Source organism: Amphiprion ocellaris, chromosome 17, assembly GCF_022539595.1.
Source record: "Amphiprion ocellaris isolate individual 3 ecotype Okinawa chromosome 17, ASM2253959v1, whole genome shotgun sequence".
Lineage (NCBI taxonomy): Eukaryota > Metazoa > Chordata > Actinopteri > Pomacentridae > Amphiprion > Amphiprion ocellaris.
Genome location: NC_072782.1, coordinates 9,568,088 through 9,592,069, shown reverse-complemented (window position 1 = coordinate 9,592,069; position 23,982 = coordinate 9,568,088). Strand labels below are relative to the sequence as shown.

General features: G+C 39.7%; 1 protein-coding gene across 7 annotated transcripts; it reads left to right on the top strand.

Annotated features, from left to right (window-relative positions):
* The first annotated feature begins 2,470 nt into the window (after nt 1-2,470).
* On the top strand, nt 2,471-22,615 carry golga2 (golgin A2). Of its 7 annotated transcripts, none has more exons than XM_023287291.3 (28): nt 2,471-2,587; nt 3,957-4,115; nt 5,861-5,929; nt 6,905-7,042; nt 7,356-7,402; nt 7,716-7,779; nt 8,400-8,456; nt 9,879-9,959; nt 10,519-10,557; nt 10,668-10,730; nt 11,131-11,224; nt 11,345-11,451; nt 11,688-11,746; nt 11,941-12,082; nt 12,302-12,391; nt 12,774-12,860; nt 12,956-13,043; nt 13,582-13,724; nt 13,940-14,158; nt 14,527-14,640; nt 14,877-15,101; nt 15,354-15,453; nt 15,867-15,958; nt 16,222-16,450; nt 16,633-16,794; nt 16,908-17,014; nt 17,620-17,812; nt 19,275-22,615. In XM_023287291.3, exons 1-28 carry the CDS (start codon nt 2,540-2,542, stop codon nt 19,541-19,543), a joined length of 3,285 nt encoding a protein of 1,094 aa, XP_023143059.2. In that variant the 5' UTR covers nt 2,471-2,539; the 3' UTR covers nt 19,544-22,615. The 7 variants fall into 7 exon arrangements, with proteins under 7 accessions (XP_023143059.2, XP_023143058.2, XP_023143057.2 ...); XM_023287290.3 differs by having other exon boundaries at nt 12,753-12,860; nt 16,636-16,794; XM_023287289.3 differs by having other exon boundaries at nt 12,753-12,860.
* Nucleotides 22,616-23,982: the final 1,367 nt, after the last annotated feature.

Genomic DNA, 23,982 nt, shown 5'->3' with positions numbered 1-23,982 from the left:
TGTTTGAAAAGAACATACAGTGTCCTCTTGTGTTGCAGCTAAAGGCCTTGTCATTATTATTACTGATATTTGGTGAGTCAGCCCTAATGAAAAAGAACACAGTGAATTACAACTGTACTGTTTTATTCTGAGGACAAAAATCTGCCAGTGGGGTCCGATTGTGTTCAAACAGATTGGGTTATATCAAGAATGTTCCAGAATCCAAATCATTTTATTGATAGAAGTACAGTTATCCATTTTTTCCCTTGTTGAATCAACACACATACATACACATTTCTTGAACATTCCTAATTTAAAAGAGACGGGGGAACTATATTTTTTCTGTCCCAAATAACAAGTAAGTCCAGTCTTTTCATCTTCTTTGACTTATTTCTCAGGATTATGTTGAAGGGATCTCCAAAGTAAAGACTTTGTTTTACTAAAGATTAACTGATTTAACACAGAGTACAACAGATTGGAATATTATAGACATTGCTTTTTAATGGCCGACAGTCCAAAATCAATTAAAGCTAACCCTCATTTGGTATAACTTGACGAAAAAGGTTTAAAATTAAACATAAGAAGACATGACACTTGATACTGATTAAATAGATTCTGTTCAGTTGACACTGATTTTTGAAACAAATGTTGACAAAGAGAAACTGGAGAACACACACTTCCCACTTTCACTTTCATCAGTTTACCTTCTGAAGTTGAGTTGCCTGTTATTACACTGTGGAGCAGTTTACTTTAAGTCATCTGAGGCAGTGATGTGGTTCAGTGATGTGTTCTTTATAGTTATTGGACAGCAATGGACATCCTATAGAACAGATGAATAGGCTAAATAAAAGGTAAAAGAAAAAATCTGTGATGTAGCTGTAATTTACTCTATATGGCCAAATAGTTATTTGTTTTGTCTTTTCATGATGTTTGTTTGGTGATAGAATTTTGCATTTGTTTTCAAATCACCAGAATTTTCCTTTAAAGAAAACCATACTTAGGATCTCTACCTGGAGAAATCTTTCTCATTTCTAGCCTAATGTGTGTATTGTTATGTTTTCTTTTGGGTTAAAAAAAAAAGTTATGTTCACAAAAGAAAAAACTGACTGTCTTAAGAACTGATACAGCTCAGACTGAGCAGTGGATCGAAGGAGATCTAGAAATTCTGCATTTCCTTTTCCTCAGTACATTTAAAGGCCTTTGACTTGGATGTCTTAGAGTAGGACACCATCATGAACTCTAGGAGGAGCTATCCTGCTGGCTAAATGATGGAGGAAGTGAAACCAATCATTTTCGGGAATGCTTGATTCCCGGCAGGAACAAACCTAATCACAATCAGCTGCATTTTTCTAATTTCCAATAATACAGTTTCAACCAAAGGGTACTCTAACTTATCTTGCTTTGCTGTAACTAGAATACCTCTTTGTTTGCTACACGTGTGCAAAGATTAAGATTTTACACAAATCTCTGTCTCATATTTGACACAGATATGTCTTTGTTCCATATTTTTGAAGACAAATTTATGCTGCTTTTCTGGTAGACTACAGCTTTTACTGGCAAATAACATTTGTGCCTCTGTGTAATTAAATGACCACTTTATCACAAACAGCAGATTATTGATCTACATTTCATTCAATTTCAGAACTCTTGTATTATCACTGTCAGTATCATGCCACAAATTCAAATCTTTAACCTTCTCTTATTCATATTTCTTTGAGTTTGTATGTTCTACTCAGAGTCACATAGATAGGCCTATGTCCCAGTTTCGTCCATTGACTTGTTAATTGCAAGATTAATTTACAAGCCTTGCACTGAAAACACCACAAATATTATTTTTAAATTGTTGCTCTGTTCATCTACTGTACATCAGCCTTTTGATGGATTGCTAAGATATGAATGGTGCTCTGTGCTAAACAGATTAACACATGTATTTTATTTATTTAGATATTTATTGCACTTTATGCTTGCATTTTATTTTCTTAGAAAATGCACATTATACATTTTAGACTTAGACAGACTTTATTAATCCCAAGAGGGAATTTCTGTTGTTACAGCGGCTGGATATTCAACAAGGGGGTAAACAGCAAGACAACACAGAATACTAGGGTCGGGTATAAAGTGAAGGTAAAATAAAATAAAATGAAATGAAATAAAGTTTTATGCTTATATTCCTAGGACATGTTGTTTTTTACTTATGTTTATCATTATATTTTTGGTTATTTTTTCAAAAACTTTGAATGGGATCAACTGTTATATAAGCAGTTCCCACAAAAAAGTACTTAGTCATTTTCTCTAATAATCTACAAAAAAAGACAATCAGTAGTAATGGGGTACATGGATTTTATTCCATAATGTTTTGCTTTTTTTGTTCTGTATTGTTTTTTTCACTCTTGTTGCAACCTTACATGTCATATACAGAATAAAGTTTGTTTCAAATAAATTTTGGATATCTTTAGGATCCTGATCACGACCCAGCCTCAGCTCTGCGCCCCCTAGCGGCAGAGACACCTACGGGCACCAAACTGATGACGTGGTTCGGTCCGTTGACCAGAGCAGCAGGATGGCCGACCAGAGTAGGCAAATAAAGCTCGCTGCAGCTAAGAAAAAGGTAAAGTATCTTACAACGACCCAAGATCAACGTCAAATGAAATTCCTGTTCTCTGTTCTACTCTGCGAGTCTGCTTTATTGATGTTTTGTGTCGTTTGGTTCCAAATTTCTTTACGGAGCAGGGGTGTTGTCATTACACGTCGTCCGACCTCTGCGCTGTCGCGTGTCCCGCCTCTCTCGCTGCCGTGTTGGCTTCTTTGCTCAGGAGAGACCGCTGTCTCCTCTGGGCCTTTGCTGCTAGCATGAACTTTTCCAGATTATGCAGACTATTTATAGTTCGGACAGGCATTTATAGCATCCCACTCCGTTTAGTTTGTCAGCGATTAACTTAACTGATTCTCTTTGCCCAACGGTTTCACATGTCTTTGCAGCTAATGTTAAATACAGTTATTGGCAAAGCTTAACGTGCTAACTAAGACAAGTTAGCTTTAGCACGCTCGCTTAGTAGCTAATGAATAGTTGGCTGTGAGTGTAAAGAATGCAACAGAGCAGCCGGCTAGCTCTCTGTCTTGTCTGCAGCATTTTAATAATGTAAGAAAATGGCCAACAGCTCTAGAATAAAACAAACACTGCGCCTAGCAAGTTAGCATTGTAGCACAGTTAGCCGGATAGATATAACGAGCTGGGGGTGTTTTGACAGCTGACACCCCTCTTTCCCGTCCTGCTGTGCGCTTTGGCTAGGTGTGTTGTTCGGCCAGTCAGAAGGATGGCCTTATCAGCTGTGAAATGTTAGCTTCAGGATGTGGCTCGTCAGCATTCCTTGCTGCCTCACAGTTTTCGTGCAAGAGTGGTCATGGTGATGGCACTTGACATTATGCTGCGATTCAACCCCGGTATTTTAGAAATTGTAGCTCCAGTGGTTACTCTATGATGCTCTCCGTTCCCCTACGACAGCTGCCATAGGCCCCATGGCCAAACATAGAAGCAATACAAATTATGTTAATACGATCAGTGGGGTGCTTTCTACATAGACGACAAGTTGGGAACTTCTCTCTGTCGATGTGGCAATAATTTGCATACTGTAGCTATTTCTATCAATCTACATTTGACTCCAGCTTTGTTTTCAAATAGCTATCTAGTGTATTGCCAAAGAATGGAAGCTGCAATCCTGCTCCATCATCTTAGACCAAATCAAGATTTCCTAATTCATTTAGGATGACAAGACTCTTTAAGGCTTAGAGACAGTTTAATCTAAACAATGTCTACGGTTGTTAAAGAAGTTTTAAACAAATCCTGTGGCCCACTACTGGATTTGTAAAGAGTAATGATATATACATTTTGACTTTAGCAGTGTTCTTTCTGACAGTTGAGATTGTCTTACTACAGCCCTGCTGACACATTTCTTGTTTTTCTGTCTTGTGCTGCTCAGCTGAAGGAGTTTCAGCAGAAGAGCTCCCCTGCTTCTGTAGGAGGAGAAAGGGAAGGAGGAGGAGGAGGTGGTGGAGGAGCAGGAGCCAAGAAGAAGAGAAAGGTGAAGGGACTGAGCCAACTTGATGCACCTTCATCAGACAGAAACTCTCCAGATAATGTAAGTCAGTTGGCTTTACATTTATTTGCTCTTAGTGCTCAGATAACAATCACATCATGCTTGACAGTAAGTCTGTGCTCTTGTCATGTCTCGTTACCAAGTGTGACCACATGAATGATGTTTTAATTTCTACAGCACAATTTCCAGTTTGCAAAAGGAACACAAAATTCTTTGTTTTTATATACGTTGTACATATTATACTTAGCAAATGCACTATGATTGATAAAAGTTCCACGTGCACATAGATAGTCATTTATAGTTTTTTTCAGTGGCAGTGATTTGTAATGGGCTGATTGGCTGCTGAGCACAAATTAGTTTGCCAGTTGTGGAATTGTATAGGTGAGATAGTATGAGCTTTACAAATGCTGATCCTTTGTATCAAACACACACATAATGCCAGCACAGTAGCATCATTCACACCTATTTGACGGGAGACATTACTGTGACGATCATTTTTAGCTGTAAAGGAAAAGGACCTTGGACAGTCACATCAGTCCAAAACTGAGACAGCCTGTTATGATGACGTGCACTTAGAGAAATGTTTTGGCATCAACATTATGGACATTATAGTATAGGGCAATTGTAACTGTAATCATAAAACCATTTATCTGTAGGTTTGATAGGTTTTCAATATTGCCATCAGTAGTAGCAATCCTTTTGCTTATTCTATGACTATCAGCTTGTTTTGTCATGTATGGTGCTGTGATTTCAAAGACAGAATTTGGGCAGAAGTAGAGGGATCCGTCTTTATCAACAGCATGTTTATATCTGATTAATAATTATGTAATTCTGATCATGGAAGCAGCGAATCATTACTCAGTTGTCAAAATTAGAATTTAGACTTGTCAGTAATGCACTAGAGACCATGTGTAATGTCATAAAAACTAGCAATTCATTGTGTGTGATGGTGGTTTTGGAAAAGTCAGTAGTAGAATTGTATGCTTTGAGCTCAGTAAAACGAATAATTTGCTTTTTCACGACTTGTCACTTCTTAACATATTAGTATCAAGCCCGTCTCCCACTGTGTCGTCTACTTGAAGCTCTTTTATGAAACTGAAAGTGCTTAGGACCCATCTAACACTTTTGGACAGCAGATGCACATATGACGTGGGTCTGCTGATTGACATCTGACCCGTGTTTGGACCCATTCATGAGACAGCTGTCCCACTACTTCTCAGCGTTATCACAGACTCCAGCCTGCAGCATAGTTCCACACACTTCCCTGATAAAACCTGAGAGTTACACTGAGTTACATCCAGTAATTACCAGACAGACATTTTACTTTCACCTGTCTGTCCTTCTACATGCTTCCTCTCTCTTGATCACAGCTTGGTTACCTGTTCTGTGTCCTTTGCTGTCACTGTCGCTTCTCCTCTTTTTAAAGCCATTTAGCCACATGACATTTTACCGTCACTGCTGTTGACTTTATTGTATTCAAAGATTATGTCACTTCAACATTTGGGGAAAAAAAGTTATTATTGCTGATGTTTTACAGGTGTGATTTACATGATTTGTTTCAGATTGGGTTGCTGTGATTATTTTAAAGGCTGTAGAAAAATCCTGTCAGCATCTACGGACTTCTTAGACTGGGCACACATTTCAGTTTCTTCTCATTTCACACTCACTTCTCTAGACCTCCTTGTAGTGGCTGCCTCTCAGTACCTGTTTGTTTACCTTTCTCACTTTCTAAATTGTTCTCTCCCCTTTCACATCTCTTTCTCTACCTTTGTTTCTGTTTGCTGTAGTTTGACAGTATTCTGAAAGCACTTAGTCAAAGCAATGGAGTAGTCCTCCCTCCTTATGGCAACTGTCAGGTGAGCCTCTATTCTTTCTGTCCTTTCTTCCGTCGCTGTCTACTTTTTTTCTTTCTTTGCATCCCTCTGCTGTAAATAGCAGTTCCCCTTGTGGTGATACTGTACCTTGCCTCCCCATTCTGACCTCCCTCTTACATCAGGTACACTTCTGTCACACAGATCAGAGAGCATGGATAAATTTAAGTGAACATTTCTTGCCATTCTGCTGTTTTGTTTTTAAATCCATGTCAAGGGAGACAATTAATGGTTGATAATGTGTATAGGTTTTTTCAGTGTTGATCCCAATTTTGTAGGTGATCTTAAGGAGTTATTTTGCATGGCTGATAACTGTCATATCTGTAGTTGAGTGCATCTTACAGGCATGTATTTGGGAAAACAAGAATTTATGTGTGTTTTCATGTCTTATGTCTCTTATGTGTCTTTTGCACTTGTTAAAGAGTTATCTTGAGATTGCAGATTATTGCAAATGTCCTGCCATTAAGGTGCTTGTCAGTATGTGTGGCTGAAGTAACGGAGAATGGTTATATTGTCAGTCATTAGAATTACAGCTTACATTTACACAGCCTCTAGGGCTTTCATTTTGCAAATGTTTTACAGAATGTGTGCTGGCTAGCAAGTGAGAAAAATTGGGGATGTAGTACCAAAACTACTTTCCAGTTAAAGCTATTATCACAAGCAGTGGGGATTGCATGAGGGTGCTAATACATTTAACACAAAAACAAATGGCAGCAAAGTCTTTCCATCTGTTTATTCTGTTCTTATTTCCTCTTTGCCAGTAGGCCATAATGCAATCTTTTGGACATGTAAATGGCAACGTTAGCAGACCATCATCGTAATCCTAATCAGTGCAGTATTCAAAATATTTTCACGCATAAAGTTTGCAACATTTTTGTGCTCTTTCTGTTGCTTGTACAGTAACTGCTCTTTTTCATGGACATTAAACCAGTGTGTGCATTTTTGTGTGTGTCGTCTCAGACCTTCACTGACGTGGACGCTGTGGGTTCTTCAGTTCCACAGCTGCTGGAGGAGCCAAACAGCGAGCCTGTGTCTAACCCCTCTAGCGCTAACACTGCTACTAACCCTGAGTCTGTCGGTCACAACACTGACCTGCAGGTGTGTGTCTCCCTTCCAGTCTTCTTTTTCTTTCTTTCTCTGCCTCTCAAAACGTATCTCGTCTATGTCATTCTTACCCCAGTCTGACCTTCTCACAAAATTGAGAATCCCACTGTCATTTGTTGCATTTTTAATAATTTATCTGTGCGCCGAAAACAGCAGATTCAGTACAGCCCTTTTTTTGATGTTTTAATACGCTCTACTATCACAAAAACTCTGTTTTGTCAAATGTGCTTACTGTCCCCCATTTCTCTCTTATCTATCTGGCTCATTTACTCTTTCTACCACGTTCAACCTTTCCCTCTTTCTGCAGGACTACCCTGATACCAATGGCAATGAGAGCTCATTAGAGGAAAATAGGTGGGTTATTAGACTCCTCACTGATGTACTTACTTGCTTTTATGAAGTCGTAGAACAGAGATTGCTTACTTATGCATGTGAACTGGGTATAGTTGCCGATAAAGAAAAAGCTATTGCAGAATGTGTGCTTACCTAGATTTTTTCTGTCAGCTACTATATGTTTAGAGTTAGACAACATGCCTGCATTTCTTATTAATTCAGATAAACAAGCAATAGTACTGTTCCTCCTGTATATCCACATAGTGTAGCAATATATTTGCTTTAAAAGTAAAATGCGTAGTGTGAGTGATCAAATGTTTTTGTGTGTCTGCAGACCGCTGTCTTCCACAGAGAGCCTGCGGCAGCTCTCACAGCAACTGAACGGCCTGGTCTCTGAGGTACAGTGTCACAGCCACCAATGTCATCCCATCTCTCTCTCACACACACATTTCTTTGTCATACACAGTTAGGCTTTTAACAATAACACACCAACACTGATGTGCACTTTCAACCAGGGTATGTTGCATCTATTCTTGGCAGGAATGCACTGGAAGCAGCTTCAGTTTTGCCAGTCATTCCCAGTGGCCTCAAGCACACAGAGAGCATCAACTGGTGCAAGAAAAAAACAAAAAATAGCTCGATATATCCTCTCAGAACCTGGTTTGGTTTTGTGAGTCAGCAGCTTTATGTGAAGGTTTAGAGACACAGTTTATGTTAAATTGTTTTCTTGTTGTCTTTCTGATACTGTTTTCCCCCCATTTTGTTGATAAGCAAGTCTTGCTGCAGCTTCCTAATCAAATTATCCATCTGCAGTGTATTCACTGTGTTTTCGCTTTAGGCTTATAGCAACAGAATTTTTCAGTGAAGCACTTTTATTACTCTAAAACTCTAAATAGTCAAACTCTAAATAGGTATGTACCATGTTGTCAAGATCTTCCTGCTGCATATGAACTTAAAGCACATGAGAAATCGTCTGTGCTGGAAGTGCATTAATGTAGTTGTCTTTGTGTAATTCCAGTCATCTGCTGCGTATGTGAATGGAGATGCACCTACTGTCAGTGAAAGAGAACTGGAGGTAAGATGGAAACCATACAGTTTCTGTTAACCAATGTTTTCTGTGACTTGTTTTTGAAATATGTTCAGTCATACAATATAAACTTAATGCTGTGTCATGTACAGTAAAATGCCTACCACATAATGCCAAGAGTTTTTGCTTCATAGTCTAACCAGGACTTTGTAAATAGGATTGTTTGAAGACACAGTGCTACCATATACAGTGAGAGGTAATTCAGTATCAACATGCTTTGCCCAGAATGGATTTTCAAGGGCACTGCTTATTTATTGGTTGATGATACCTGGTTGTTTGAGATAGTGAGCCTCATTTTTTCCAGTTTTAGCAGTGTAATTTACCCCAAACTCACCATGAGGGTGACCTTTCTTGCTTTCCATCCTTAATCCTCATTAGGGTCGCGGGGGGCTGGAGTCTATCCCAGCTGACTTAGGGTGAAGGCAAGGGACACCCTGTACAGGTCGCCAGTCTATCACAGGGCCACACATAGAGACAAAGAAGCACACTCACATTCACACCTATGGATAATTTAGAATCACCAATTAATCTCAGCATGTTTTTAGATTGTGAGGTGAAGCCGGAGAACCCTGAGAAAACCCACGCATACACAGGGAGAACATGCAAACTCCATGCAGAAAGATCGGGAGAAAACACGAGCTGCAAGGCGACAGTGCTAACCACCATGCCACTGTGCAGCCTCCGTTCTTGCTTGGTGCAATTTAATTAATCCCCCCTTCAAATTTCATCACATGCACTCCCCCCAAGTGAGCCTGTATGGAAGTAAGGAAGATGAGACTCGAAAGACAACATAGATATGAAAGCATTAAAGCTCTTGTAAATCAACAGAGTGGAGCAAATGGAGGTTCTGGGAATAACGACAGTATGCTAATATGTTTTGTCCCTTTATGTTTGTGGTAAGTGGTTTCTCTGGTGAGGGCTGTAGTAGAGGAAAGCACGCTGTTATCCAGATATCTCCATTGTGTGCTTTTGCACTTGGTAATGTTATCATAATTACCACACTGCAGGATGACGCTGATTTTGGCCCATTAAATGGCACTTGGAAGCATTTTGCACTGGGGAGGGACTTTGTATTACAGTCAAGGTTATGTGGATCCTGTGTACATCTTTCAGAAGATACTTAAATACATTGTTGTAAAGGTTCACTGCTTCTTACCTGCCTCCATTATTCAGTTTAACAGCCATCATGGATTTTAATTATTTGCTTTACTTGTCATTATTGAAAGCACATTCTACACATTTATAATGGTGCTATTGTTTGCGTCCATGTTAATAATTCACATTTGAATTTCTCTCCTCCTCCTCTCATGTTCTCTTTGTTTGACTTTTGCCACTGCACTTTATCCCTCTCTTCTTTTTTTTATTTATTTATTCTTTTGCCTTTCCCGGATGCATGTGTGCACGTGATAGAGTCGGAACCAGGAGCTGGCAGCCGCCCTGGAATCCAGCAACCTAACAAACTCTCAGCTCAATACCAAGCTAGACCAGCTGGTAAGAAGCTGTGTGTATGCGTATTCATGTGTGCACCTTTGTGTGATTGGAGTAACCCCTTTCCTACCCCTCCATAATTTGTTACATCAGTGCATGTGTTGTAATGCATTCTGCATGTCATCTTTAGTAACCACAACCAAGAAGAAGTCATGCATGGTTTTCATGTTACTGAGTTATCTTTTTATTTAGGTTGACTAAAGTACATTTCTGCTAGTATACAGACAAAGTGGCTCTTTGGGTGCACATTTTGGCCAGAGCTGTCATGACTTGATGGTAGATGCCTAATTGTGAGGTCCTTTAAAGCCAGTTTAGCTCACTAACCACAATAATCTCAAAGCTTAAAACAAACAAGAGTTTAACACAACATAAATAACAGAACAGGTTTAATATTTCAGCACTTTACCCTATTGGTGTCCTGTCTGGCATGCAGATGAGGTCTTTGCCAGAATTATAGCTGTGTTTTATAAGTTGTGTAACGCTGCTGGGATGATGTTAAAAAAAAAAAAAAAAAAGCTTTGATCTTTCTTAAACCTAAGTTTGTAACCTGTTTGTCTGGCAGGCACAGCAATCTCAGGAGCTCACAGAACAGCTGCAAAAGGTAGACAGTTTTTCTCTCTCTCTGCTTGACTGCCGGTTCATTCCTGTCTGCAGTTTTGTCTGACCTGCTGGGGATTCAGTTCATGACATTTGTTTTTTTTCTTCATTCAGGAACGAAAAGAATTTGAACAGAGATTTTCAAAAGAGCAGGGAGCCATGCGGGAGCAATTACAGGTAAATTTTCTTACCCAAGTTGAAATAAATTGAATTTGTCTGATAGTGCATTTTTTGCATTTATGAAGCAATGACATTACAGGAAAAACTAGTAAAAAATCTCATTGTACTGCAGTATAACATATTGGTGTATAATGTCAGAGTGCACGGTGTTACCTTCATATAAAATGGATATAAATGTGATACACGAACCCACCCTCCCCATTCCAACCCTCCCTGTCCTAATCGCTCACCCTGACCAGAATAAATTGCATTGGAAGGCTGAGGCACTCAGTGTAATTACTCAGTAAAGAGTTGTGTTTAGTTGGTGTTGTGATTTGCTGAGAGACTTGTAGTGAAGTCAGTTTGCATTACAGTCTTATAAAGAACTGTGTTCTTTGTTCACTTGTCCTCTCTCAAGGTTCATATCCAGACCATTGGGATTCTCGTATCAGAGAAATCGGAGCTACAAACAGCACTACAATATACACAGCAGGCTGCACGGCAGAAAACAGGTGTGTGTGTGTGAGTGTGTGTCTTATGATGAATTTGGCAGGATCTCACCCCCACTGCAGTTACTTAACATTGTGCGTCTATGTTTGTCTTCGGTTGTGTGTGTGTGTGTGTGTGTGTAGCTGAGGCAGAGGAGCTAAATAACCGTCTACAGGCAACAAAGCAGAGAGTGTCAGAGCTGGAGAGAACTCTCTCCTCTGTCTCAACACAGCAGAAACAGTTTGAAAAGGTAAAAAAATACTGCAGTAATTTCTTCCTATATACAGCTTTCACTAAGAAATGAGTTCTGCAGTTAGAATATAACATATAGGACACAGCTACTTCATTTACAGTCAACTGCATGCATGCAATACACAAACTCACTTACCTACATTCTTCTTTTCAGTTGTTTAAACTGGCATTCTGCAATGTTTTTGTCACACTGTCTATGTTATGTTTAATATATGTTTTTATTTTTGTCTCCAGCACAACAAAGATCTTGAAAAGGAAAGAGACAATCTGAGGCTAGAAGTGTTCAGATTAAAGTAAGTCACTTTAGCCACACATCTTCAAGGACACGTATCTCTTGACATTTTCACAGCAGAATATTTGCTAAAATTTGCTTAGATACTAAAGATGGTATTTCAGTTGCATCTCATTGCATGTAATGTGGCAGATGACATGAATCCTATTAGACTCACATAGGTTATAAATATTCTCTCCATATGTGTGTTCACAGCAATTTGAGTGAAGAGTCGAAGCAGCAGAGTTCGGAGCTGTCAGAGCAGTTAAAATTGAGTACACATGACAATGGCGCGATGAAGCTGGAGCTAGAAGATCTTCGTAAGAGGCTCGAGATCGCTGACCTCATGTTACAACAGGTGTGTTAAATTACAGAACACATTTAAATTCATCTGTCTGCTGTTAGTAATTGGAAGTTATGGCATTACTCTACATTTTGTTTGTGCACAAAACTCATTTGGAAAGAGTTTTAGTCTATGACCTTAAACATTTGTTGCTGACAGTGTACTCACATGTCACTTTTATGTGTTGCTTGAATTTCACTTCCAACATTTTTTTTCCTTGTTATATCCCTCCAGTGCTCCAGTCAGTCAGATCCCACCAGTGCCAACCAGCAGGTCCAGTTACTGCTAGAAGAGAAGCAGCAGATTGAGGCACACAGTCACCAGGTTTGCAAGGACTTTTCTCTTACAGTTATCTGCATGTGTTGTACCACTTACATGTCTGTGTGGATATGACTGTGAACGATTGTCAGGGATTGCAGCAGCACAAGATAGATTAACTACCCAAAGATAGCGCTGCAACCTTTCCTTTATAGTTCACACTATCCTCATTTCATTATCTGTGATCCATGAGATGTCATCTACCCTTTCTATCTTTTCTTTTTCTTCCAAAATTGATAATGAAATACATAAAGGTCAAAACTGATTCAATAGAATACTGTGAAACTGATGTCTAAACTCCTTCCTGATTATAAAAGTAAAATCTTGTTTAATTAAAACTGTTTTAACTTTTACATTTGTAATGTAGCTCATGGAGTCTCTCACTCAGCTAAAGACAGAGAGAGACTGTTACGCGGAGCAGATCCAGGAGGAGGGCCGTGTATGGAAGGACAAAACGGAACAGCTGCTAGCACAGGTATAGTAACATCAGCCTGGATTATGTTTGACTACAACTTTGAAAATAGTAAATTTGAATCATTTTTTGATGTGTCGATTTCTCTGTCCATGAAGGTGTCTTTGGTTGCAGAGGAGAGGGACAGAAATATTAACCGAGTTCAAGAACTGGAAGCCAGCATCGCCGAGCTAAAAAATGCTGCAGGTAAGAGGTGCTCCTTCTTTTACCTCAATACTTTTCATCCCCTTCTTGATGTGGAGAACACTTTTGACAAATATTGCCAGAGAGAGTTCTCTTCCAGTAATATACACCTAACTGTAGGGCTTCTGCGATCAAGGGTGGAAAATTTCATAAAAAAGCAAAGTGGAGCATACTGAAGGATTTGCAACCTTAATTTAACCATATTGATACACTGACACTTTTTTGCTAGTGTCAGAATGTTTATAATGCCAAAACATTTGTCTGCTAAAAGGCAGTAAATCAGCCAGTGTGCACCAGTTGTCTGCTTTTCAGAGTAGGATTACTTCGGTTAAAATATGCATTTATTGTCAAGTATTCCTGTAGCAGTGTAGAAACTTTATACACAATACTTTTTCTGTGTTTAAATGTCATTTAAAATTTTAGCATAAAAATTGTAGCTTTCAATATAATTGCAACATGCAGATGACACAGCTACTGTAGTCCAGTGTATTTCTCTGTACTAAACTGATTAAACTTGACAACCGTCATTTTTTGCCTCTAGCATTATTGGCCCAGGAAAAAGAAGCTCAGGATGGGGCAAAGCCTCAGTCCTCAGGGCCGTCAGAAAGTGGGGTGGCTCTGCAGGAGGCCTTCAACAGTCTACAACAGGAGAAAGATGCTGTTACTATGCAGTACCAGGCACAGGTATGCATAACACTGTTTTCACCAAAAGTCTTGTTATATAAAGGAATTTAATGTGATCCATATATGGTATTATAATTGTCTTCTGTTCTTAACCTTTTAAAAGCAGCACAAATTAACTTTCTCTTTACTAAATGTTTCAAAGATCCATAGTGCTTCCATTGTACCACTTACGAAAGGAATGTTTTCTTAATCCTCCTCTGTGATATTTCCCCCAGCTGCGAGATAATGAGCAGCTGAGCCGCCTGTGTGCAGAGCAGGAGACACGTCTGGGGGAGTTGGAGCGGCAGGTGGAGAACCAAACCCAGGAGGCGGAGGACCGCCGGCGCATGTTGGAGGATGTTCAGTCAGACAAGGCCACGATTAGCCGTGCTCTCACCCAGAACCGAACGCTGAAGGACCAGCTGGCTGAGCTACAGAACGGTTTTGTCAAACTGGTGAGACTGACAATCTTACTGTCCATCTGTTCTTTTTAGATGACACATATACTGGTGATTACATATTTCTGCTTCTTCTGTTATTTATATATTTCACAGTCTCTGTTCCAATTTAACGCAGTGATCATATTCTTCAGCTTTTCATCTTTCTATGTCCTGCTGCCCTCTTTTCATTAGTTTTGTGTCTGAATTTATCTTCTGTCATCATTTTCATGTCTTTGTTTTTAGTTTGATGAATAGCTCTGTGAAAACAGCTGACTATTCATAAATTAGTTAAGTGCACTCATATCATAACCTCAGCATTCCCTTTGAGGATGTAAGACTGCTGTCTTTAAGCCAAAATTCCTGTTGCTCCTTCATTCTGACAGACTAATGAGAACATGGAGTTGACTACTGCTATCCAATCAGAGCAACATGTGAAAAAAGAACTGGCTCGCAGAATGGGTGAACTGCAAGAAGCGCTGCACAACACCAAAGAGCAGGTAAGGTCATACACATCACTTAAGTCTGCTGATGGATTTTCATGTTGTTGCATTAGCAGCTTTTTCTTATTTGTACTATCCATCATCTCTTCTTCTGTTAGATTAACACAACATATGATAATAGCACCAGAGAGACATTTATTTTCTTTGTATTTGACAACAGTGATTGTGAAGTCAATGGACAAGTATCTGCCTCTTTCTGTTATTTATTCCTCCCGTCATTTCCTTGCCTCTAGCTGGAGCTGAAATGTAACGAGACTCAGGGTCTGATGGAGCAGAGGGATCAGGTGGTGGCCCACCTGCAGCAATACTGTGCTGGTTACCAGGCCCTGGCCTCAGAGAGGGAACAGCTCCACCAACAGTATCTGCAGCAGAACCAGCTGATGGATCGATTGCAGCACGATGAAAGTCATGGCCGTGTGCAGCTGGAGATCAGTCACAATCAGCTCAAACAAGCCCAGGTGTGTATGTCAACAAATAAGACGTTGTCCATGTGACCGTTGGTGATCAATCTGTAAACTTTATCCAGTATGTAAAACTATGTACAGACTGTTTCAAAAGGTCTGGAGTCACTGTATACCAATGTTAATATTTTGCCAAGTCATTTAACTATAGAGTAAATGTGAATTTTAAAAATGTGTTTCCTGTCACTATCTTTGAACACATGAACTTGTTTTTCCAATATGGTTTTGAATTTCTGTCTACTCCTACAGGAGCACTTAGAACAGTTAGTCAAAGACAATGAGCAGCTGAAGGCTGAGGTGAAGGAGCTGCTCAATAGCTCAGCTCTTGTGACATCAACCAGAGACCAGGGTAAGTTTACTCTATTAGTGGTGTGTTTATTTCCTGTCCCTGTTGAAGCCTTTTCTACCCCCCTCCTTTTGAAATGTTTCCAAAATCGACTGAAGTTTGTTATTTATTGTGGTTGTGACTGACATGTTCAACAGCTTAATGACTTTCTTGTTTTGCTTTGTTTTATTTGAAAGAAATAAAGCTGTAAACTGCAGTCTCTTTTAAGAAAGATTCTGTGTCATTGATGTGAAGCACCTGACACTAAAAGCAGAGCTGCAGTTTGAATTGAAAATGTACTAACTAAAGACAAAGAGCAGCAGTTTCTAACCTCCAAAGGCATGCTGTCGTAAACAAGGAGAGTCGTATCTGTGGCAGTGTTCCCACAAATGTGGCAAATTAGTGTTTGAGGTGTTTCGCTTTGTCATGCCATTTAGGAGATGGAGTTGAAAGCCAGTCCCTGGAAGAGAGCCCAAAACAGTCCTCCTCCATAGTTATCCCTGAGGACTTTGAGAGCCAGAAAGAAATGGTAAGCAGGGTGATGAATGTTGTACCTCCAAACCAACAAATTCAAATATGTTTTATTTGTGTGTCTTTTTTCATTACCTTTCATTACACATCTTGAAGACAAATCAAGTTTAAAGTTGACATTTCCATGTTAATACCAGTGTGAAAGATGCTTCTTAATTTTTTAATGCCGACTACTTTACAACAAAGTTTGTCCTTCGCCCTTTTTTGACCATGTTCCTTTACTCCTTCTCATCATCATTGCCTCATCATGTCCACCCACAGGAGGAATTTATCCGTGGAGCTCTGGCTCAGGTAGAAGCAGAGAGAGACGAGGCCAGAAGGCAACTGGAAGAGGAGCACAGGCTCCACATGGCAGCCCGGCACCAGGCCGCTGTGGCCCTCAGTCTTGAGCAGCAACACAACAGCCACAAGCCTGTTCATCACCATGACCATGATCATGATCACAGTCACGACCACCACAGCCACTGTGAACACAGTCATGAGCATTCAGGTTAGAAAAACAGAAGGGTGTGTTTGTGTGCAAGCTTGCAAATGTTTGTGCAATAAGCCCAAGATTACACTAAAGAGTAGAGTGTGTGTGACTAACTACTTGTTTACATTGTGTAATAATTTCTGATTATGAAGATTATGGGATGTGCATTATGTAAACACTCAGTGTGCTCTGCTGTCTAGAAGGAGGTGTGCCAGTGGAAGTTCATCAGGCCCTGCAAGCTGCTATGGAGAAGCTTCAGCAGCGTTTTACCTCCCTCATGCAAGAGAAAGCAGACCTAAAGGAGAGGGTGGAGGAACTGGAGCACCGCTGCATCCAGCTGTCTGGAGAGACCGACACTATAGGTGACACTAAATAATACCCTTATTTTAAAGTTCTGAATGTCAACTTTATCTGCTTCTTCATATGTAAATGCTTTATTACCATACTCATATCAGTTGTCTGAATGTGTTTCCAGGGGAGTACATAGCCCTCTACCAGAGCCAGCGGGCAATCATGAAGCAAAAACACCAGGAGAAGGAGCAATACATCAGCATGCTGGCCCAGGACAAGGAGGAAATGAAGGTACTGTCTACACACTTCAAATGTAGAGGATGTAGTACAGGAAATAACCTCTGCACAATATAATGTGATGCCATATATGCATAGACAATTCTGTCCTGTATACTTGCTCATGTTTGGATGTTGTTTCAAAGTTTTCTTTCTCAACATTTGGAGCTTCTAGTGACCTTTAGTGATGGATTTTCTGTACTTCATTATAACTTGAAATTATTTTGGTTTTATTGTGATCAAAACATTCAGTCTGCTCTTGAACTTCACTTTTACTGTGTTGTTTTAATAATAATTATTAAATTGCAATAAAAATTATGGTCTTCTACTTAGTATGATGGTGTTTAGATAGTTTTCAAGATTAACAGTTGCACTGGGAAAGATAAATCAAGAAAAATGTCCTCTGGGTTTTATTTTAAATCTCCAAAATAAAATGGGTGCACTTTATTCCAGTATGCCATTTAATTTCTCAAGAAGTCAGTCTGCAGAAACCTGCTTATTCTTCTTAAACATTTTTTCCTCTGATGTCTTAAAGATATCATCAGTAGTAATGTTTAATAGAAGATACAGTGGTTTTATGTTCAACTCTCAGTCGACATTGTGTCTGTACCGTCCATCAGGCAAAGCTGGCAGAGCTGCAGGATCTTGTGATGCGGCTTGTGGCTGAGAGGAACGACTGGTATAACCGCTACACTGGAGCTGTCACCAACACCAGCACAGTAAACCCCGACCTGCTCCCTGTTGGGGAGGATCACACTCACCCAGAGCACCAAACACACACACAGACAGAACTTAATGCTGTCAGTGGAGCAGGTAAGCTCAACCAGATGCGCTACGTCACACAGAAATGCAAAAATAACTGAACTGAATAGCTGGTCTGAGGTCCAGAGGATGGTCAGATGATTGAATGAGTGTGTCATCTCTCAAGCTACATGTACATATCGGGCTGTCATTTCTTTGTTTTCTATATTTTTCCATTGAAAACATGAACATAGGACATTAACATTAATCACAATAAAGTCAGATTCGATCAGGTGAAATGTACTCGATTGTTGTAGCACAAAGTCAAGCAGGACAGGCAAAGCATGGGTGGGGTACTGTTATTAATCTTAGTCACTGTCGTTGAATTCACAGCAGCCAAAAAGAATCTTTGGCCTTGTATATAAAGCCAGAATATAAACAGTATTAAATGAATGAAAGACCAGTCGTAATTTCACATATCAGAGTTTAAGAGGAGGGGTGAAATCTGGTCTTATAGTCCCATAAAAACAAACGAATTAAGACATATTTCTGTTGCTGACGTGTTTTTGAAACACAACTCTGACGTAAACAAACACATCTGTCAAAGAAGCACCACATAGCAGCAGCTGGACATATCAGCAGCACCACAGATTGAACCCCAGTATCAAAGTCTGGACAGCAACCATATATCCAGCCACAGCCCCACAGTCACAGCCATACAGACCTAAGTTCAACCTTTTAAAATAAATATTGAACAGCGAATGCATCACACAATGTGCCATACGTTCTATAGTATTTGCAGAGTGTTTCTTTTTAAAAAAAGCAGTGTTCTATAACTGGACCAGACCAAACTGTTCGAATGGATCAGAAGGAATCTAAGATTATATTTCAAGCAGACACATGCAAGTAGTCCTTGAAAAGCTGCTGTTGTGACTTTTGGAAATAGTTCCATACCAAGCTAACACTCAACTGGCTGCAGGTTGATATTTACCTTATAGATGGACGGCATACACTCTGATTAGAAAGGCAATAAGCAGATTTCACTAAAACATGGAACATTCCTTTATCCTAACATGAAGCAAACTGTTTACTTCTCTAAACTTAAATTGTTTTGCCTTGTTTTGGTTTCTCTTTTGAAATCACAAAAAATATTTTTTCCACATCAAATACTCTTTTTTTTAATTACATTTTAAGGAATTTTTTTTTTATTTCTTTAAGAGTACTTAAGCCGTCTTTTGTGAAGCTTCATGCAGCATATATGACAGAAAGCATGATGTTTCTGCAAGGTACAGAGACGATTTTAGGGACAAGGTTGAATGCTAGAATGAGTGGAACAAAATGTCGTGTTCATTAATTGGAATTTTCTAGTCGAACTGTTTGTCTTAAGTGAAAAAAAACATCATTTGTATCTCTTATTTAGACTAAAATCAGCAGGAAGGGAAGTTCTGTTTCTACGATTTTTCGCTGCTTTATCTTTCTATGTTTTCTTCAGATAACTTCACCACTCTGTTCTTACTCGTTCTCTCTGCTGCAGAAGCCATGGAGGTCATCCCTCTGTCGGATCCCACCCCAGGACTGGAAGCTGCCTCCTCCCAGGCACTATTGACTGGGTCTGCTCAGACTGACTCCAAGCCCCTGGTGCCCAAAGAGGACGGCACGGCCCAGCAGATCATGCAGCTGCTCCACGAGATCCAGAACCCCCAGGGAGCTCCAAGATCACCCCCGTTCCTCGGGGAGAACCCCTGCATCCCCTTCTTCTACCGGCCTGACGAACAGGACGAAGTCAAGATCCTGGTGGTGTGAGGTCTGGATGTGACAGAGGCGCGTTTGCGTGTATGTGTGTGTATGTTAGAGATATTGGACATGTCTTGAAGTCTGGGGAAAATTAAAGTCCACAGTTTGTAGCTTATCGGTCATATTCACAAACACTTCTAAGGAAGATCGACTTAGAAAACTGGTCACAGATGTAACAATACCTTTGGCCTGGTTACGATGAAATGCCCCCCCTTTGTTCTGTGTGTCGGCACCACTGTGTGCACGGTTAAAACGAAAGAGGATTTTCTATTTGTTGTTTTTATGTTTTTGTTTGTCTATGATGCTCTTCCCCGAGAGGAGAGAATCAGTGTTCCTCAATGCAATTCGATTATTCTCTTTACCGCAATTCTGAGCACCCATCTCTCACACGTGTGCAATAAAGGGGCCGTATGTTGTGTCCCCTCGCTGATACAGCACTTAGAGGCTGTCAGAAGTTAGCAGCTTGTTTGTGTGCGACTTTATTCAAGTGCAAATCTCAGTTTTAATTCACTGTACACATGCCAAAAAAGAGCATCACGTTTTTTGAATGTAACAACCCGAATATTTACCTGTATGTTTGCGTAATGTGAAGAGAAGTGATGAGAAGGGAGCAGCGAGAGGATGTCGGGTTGGGTGGCCGAACTAGTAACTGGAGAGTGAGACGAAAGGTAAAGTTAAGTCAGTAAAGGAACTTTGGGCACATAATAGCTTTTGAACTGTAGCTGCTCTTCCGTTTTGAAGTCGAGAGCTCGCTAAGTTACGCAGTTAAAGTTCAGGAAGATGGAGGCAGATGTTGCTGATTGGTACTGTTCCTAAAACCACCTTTTCGTCATCGTCTTTCTCCTCCAAACACTGAAAATAAGTCATATGTTTAATTGTGTGTGTGTATAATTGTGAAGTGTTTTTGTGTCACAATGTTGTCTGTTTTGACTGAGAGAAATCACCGCCACTGGGAACTGGTGGTTCAGATTAATCTTAGGGTATAGATGCAATTTAAAGACCCTGTGAAGTTTAAAGAAAAAAACACTTTAAGTCAAAGGTATGAAGGCATTACGGGCATCTTTTCCATTCAGAAAAACGATATAGCTTTGGCTGCTTTCCATATTATTGATTCTGCAAGTTTCTACAAGTTAAGGTACAATTTTTTTGGAGAAGTTACAGGTAGTTTGGTTTCTATATCTGCAGTTTTAAATTGTGTTTGTTCCTCAGATATATATAAAAGTGAACTTTTGTTTCATGGGGTCTTTAAGTTTCTCAACAAATTGACATTTAACGAGAGTCGGCTCTTTTCTGTTACATTTACTCGTAGTTTTACATATCAAAGATGAATCAATGCACATTGATAACAACTGGACTGTGTGAGCGTGTGTTTATGCGTGGAATCCAAACTGTTTCTTCAGCCAAAATTGCATCTGTTGTACTTTTTTTTTTGTAGAGTTCTATCAGATTATATAAGTATGATTGCACTAAAACTGTACAAAGCTTCTCATTTAGCTCTGTCCTCTCCGGCTGGTTGGGCAGAAGTGTTTCTATCATAGAGCCTCTTAGCTTTTTATTTGGAGGTCGGGGGGGATCCTATGAAGCCTCACGCTTAAGCTGAGGATTCCACTGAGTTTAATTGGAAGTGCGTTGGTGCTTGTTTGTGCACTCGGAGGGTGAATATGGTGTGTAAATATGGATAGAAGATGCATTAATGAGAACGCTCGCTTCAAGAAATTCTTTCCAAAGGGTGAGGGACCAATTGGATTTGGAGAAAATGAACAACTCTCTTTGAATAAACAAAATGAGTCACATTTGTCATGTTAGTATTCTGTAGTTTTGTATTGGCTTGAGTAAATCTCTTTTGGGGCATTAAATGGAGGAATAAAGGATGAGATCAGATGTTCAGCTTTAACAGAGATGCTCGTGTTCACAAATATAGATTGGAGGTGGCTTGGTTGATTTTTTTTCCCTTTACAATTAATACCAGAGATGCTGTCGCAGCATCTCTTCTTTCAATTTCACATTAAATCTTGGCAGAAGCGTCTTGTTTTGTGAGAGTCCATGATTTTAATATGCAAGGACCCTGGGAGTCTCACTGTAAAATAAATTAAAACAACAAAAAACAGACAATGCTTTAAGGTGTTTCTGCCTTTCTATTTGGACATCTCTGAATTGTGAGGCTCTTTCTGTTGTGCTTATTTTGACGTAGAGGACACATTTAATAAATTATTAAATTGCACACTTGATATTTATCACTAAAAGCAACGGGACTGAAAGCGGTTGTGCGAAGCTTGGTATTTTAAGCGTATTATACAAAGCAAAAATGTAATTGAAATGTAAAGTATGTGGTTGCCGTATGTACTCAGTGTTGTTTACTGAGGAAGGTAAACAGCACCTAAACTAAACCACAGCACTTTGGTAGAAACAGGTGTTTTTTTTCTTCTCCGTTTTAAAATTCCTCGCTTCTTAGCATTCTGTCACGGTTTGGTTTCCTTTGAAGATGCCACAGATTTTATTTAGTTTTTTCTTTTTTTGCTTTCGTTTGTGGTCAGACCAAGATTATACATTAAAACCCTTTTTTGTGTTGCTTTGGGATCTTGTAAGATAACAGATAAAACAATGTGGATAAACTGATTTCTCCACGCTTTCTAATTCACTGTTAAATATGTTATGCGATTGAAACAAATGAGAAAGCATTTATTGTCTTTACTGTAAAAGAGGTGGTGTACATACTGTAACTGTGTAACATATTGTATATTCTTTATGCCTGGTGTGTGGGGAGAAGCTGCCGCGTTTCCTGGCAGTATGGATTGTGTGTCTGTTAGTACAGAGTCGGGGTGTCGGCAGTTACTGACTGGCTGTGATTTAATACAAAGATTGACTTAAAAAAAAAAATTCTATTTATTTGGATTAAGTTAGCTTCTCAACTAATCAGTTTTAATTGCAAACTAGAAGTGAGTGTAGGTTGGAAATGAAGGATCATCGAGAGAACTGATTTGTTGGAGTGCTGCTTCTGACAGAAGCTTTCTGATTTTTTTTTTTTTTTTTGAGTAATATTTTCTCCTGTTCTCCTGAATAAAACTGATTGAGCAACTTAAACAGTGTGTCTGGATTTAAATCTTTACGCTCCAGAGACAGAAGTAAGGAAGGATTCACGTACGCCGATCATCACATAACTCTGTCGCGTTCCTTAGCAAAGTACATATCAGTGGTAGCCAACACGGTGCCCGCGGGCGCCTGGTTACCTGCAGAGACCATGTGAGTTGCCCACCACACATGTTCTAAAAATAACACTAGTCACCATGAAATTCCTTATAAAAAATTATAGTTGCTGTTATTTTTAAATCAGAAATACTTACATTAATGCAGATTTTAAATTACAATATTTATTATAATTTTTTTTAAAAACAAAAATGTCTTTGGTGTAAATGAACTTTGACCTTGTCCGAGTCAGCGTTCACTGCGCATGTCAAACCACCATGTCACTCTGCTGAAGCGTCCGGACGCAGACACTTCGGGAAGCTAGATGTGGTTTTTACCCCCAAAACATGGCAGAGAAGTGAAAGAGAAAACACTATTTTCACGATGACTGGTAGGAAGAGTTCTTTTTCACGACAGTGAAAGATAAATGTATGTGTCCTATTTGCGGGGCGACTCTTGCGTCGGCAAAGCGGCACAATGTGGAGAGATGCTACTTTAGCCGCTACAAAGCTTCCATGCTAACTAGCCACCTGCTAGCGCACATAGACTGTATGCGCACTACGGACAGAAAGAGCCCGGGACTTAAAGGCAGCTTTGGCATCTACTACGCGGCAAAAAGTTTCTTCGTGGAGAAAAATGTACCATTAGAAAGGTTTGTTTCAGTGGCGACAGACGGGGCTCCTCCATGACGGGTCGACATGCAGGCTACATTGTACGATGCAGAGGTGATCCAGACTTCCCAACATTCCTACATTACCACTGCATCATTCACCAGCAGGACATATGTATGTACAAAAGTGGCCGGATTTGATCATGTGATGAGTCCTGACATAAAGATCATAAATGGCTCCAAAGCCAAACAACCAGGACATTGAAGGTGCTGCTGGAGGAGCTGAACATGGTGACCTGTTACTACACACAGAAACCCCATGGATCAGCAGGGGAACAGTTTTACAACGTTTTTTGTCACTGTTGGCCGAAATCAAAGAGTTCCTGCAATCCAAAGGGGAAGACACCTTGCTGCTTGAGGACACTGAGTGGATTCTTGCCCTTGCATTTTTAACGGACATCACTGGGAAACTGAACCATCTGAACTGTGAGCTGCAAGGTAAAGGTAAGACATGATAAGCTCTGCAATGCCAGGCTTCCCACTAACACACATTTGCAGACAAAGAAAGAGGTAACATATGCTGTCATTCAAAACACTGCCATTACACAATATGTGAAAAATAATTAGTTGCAAACATTTAATGATTTGTTGTTAT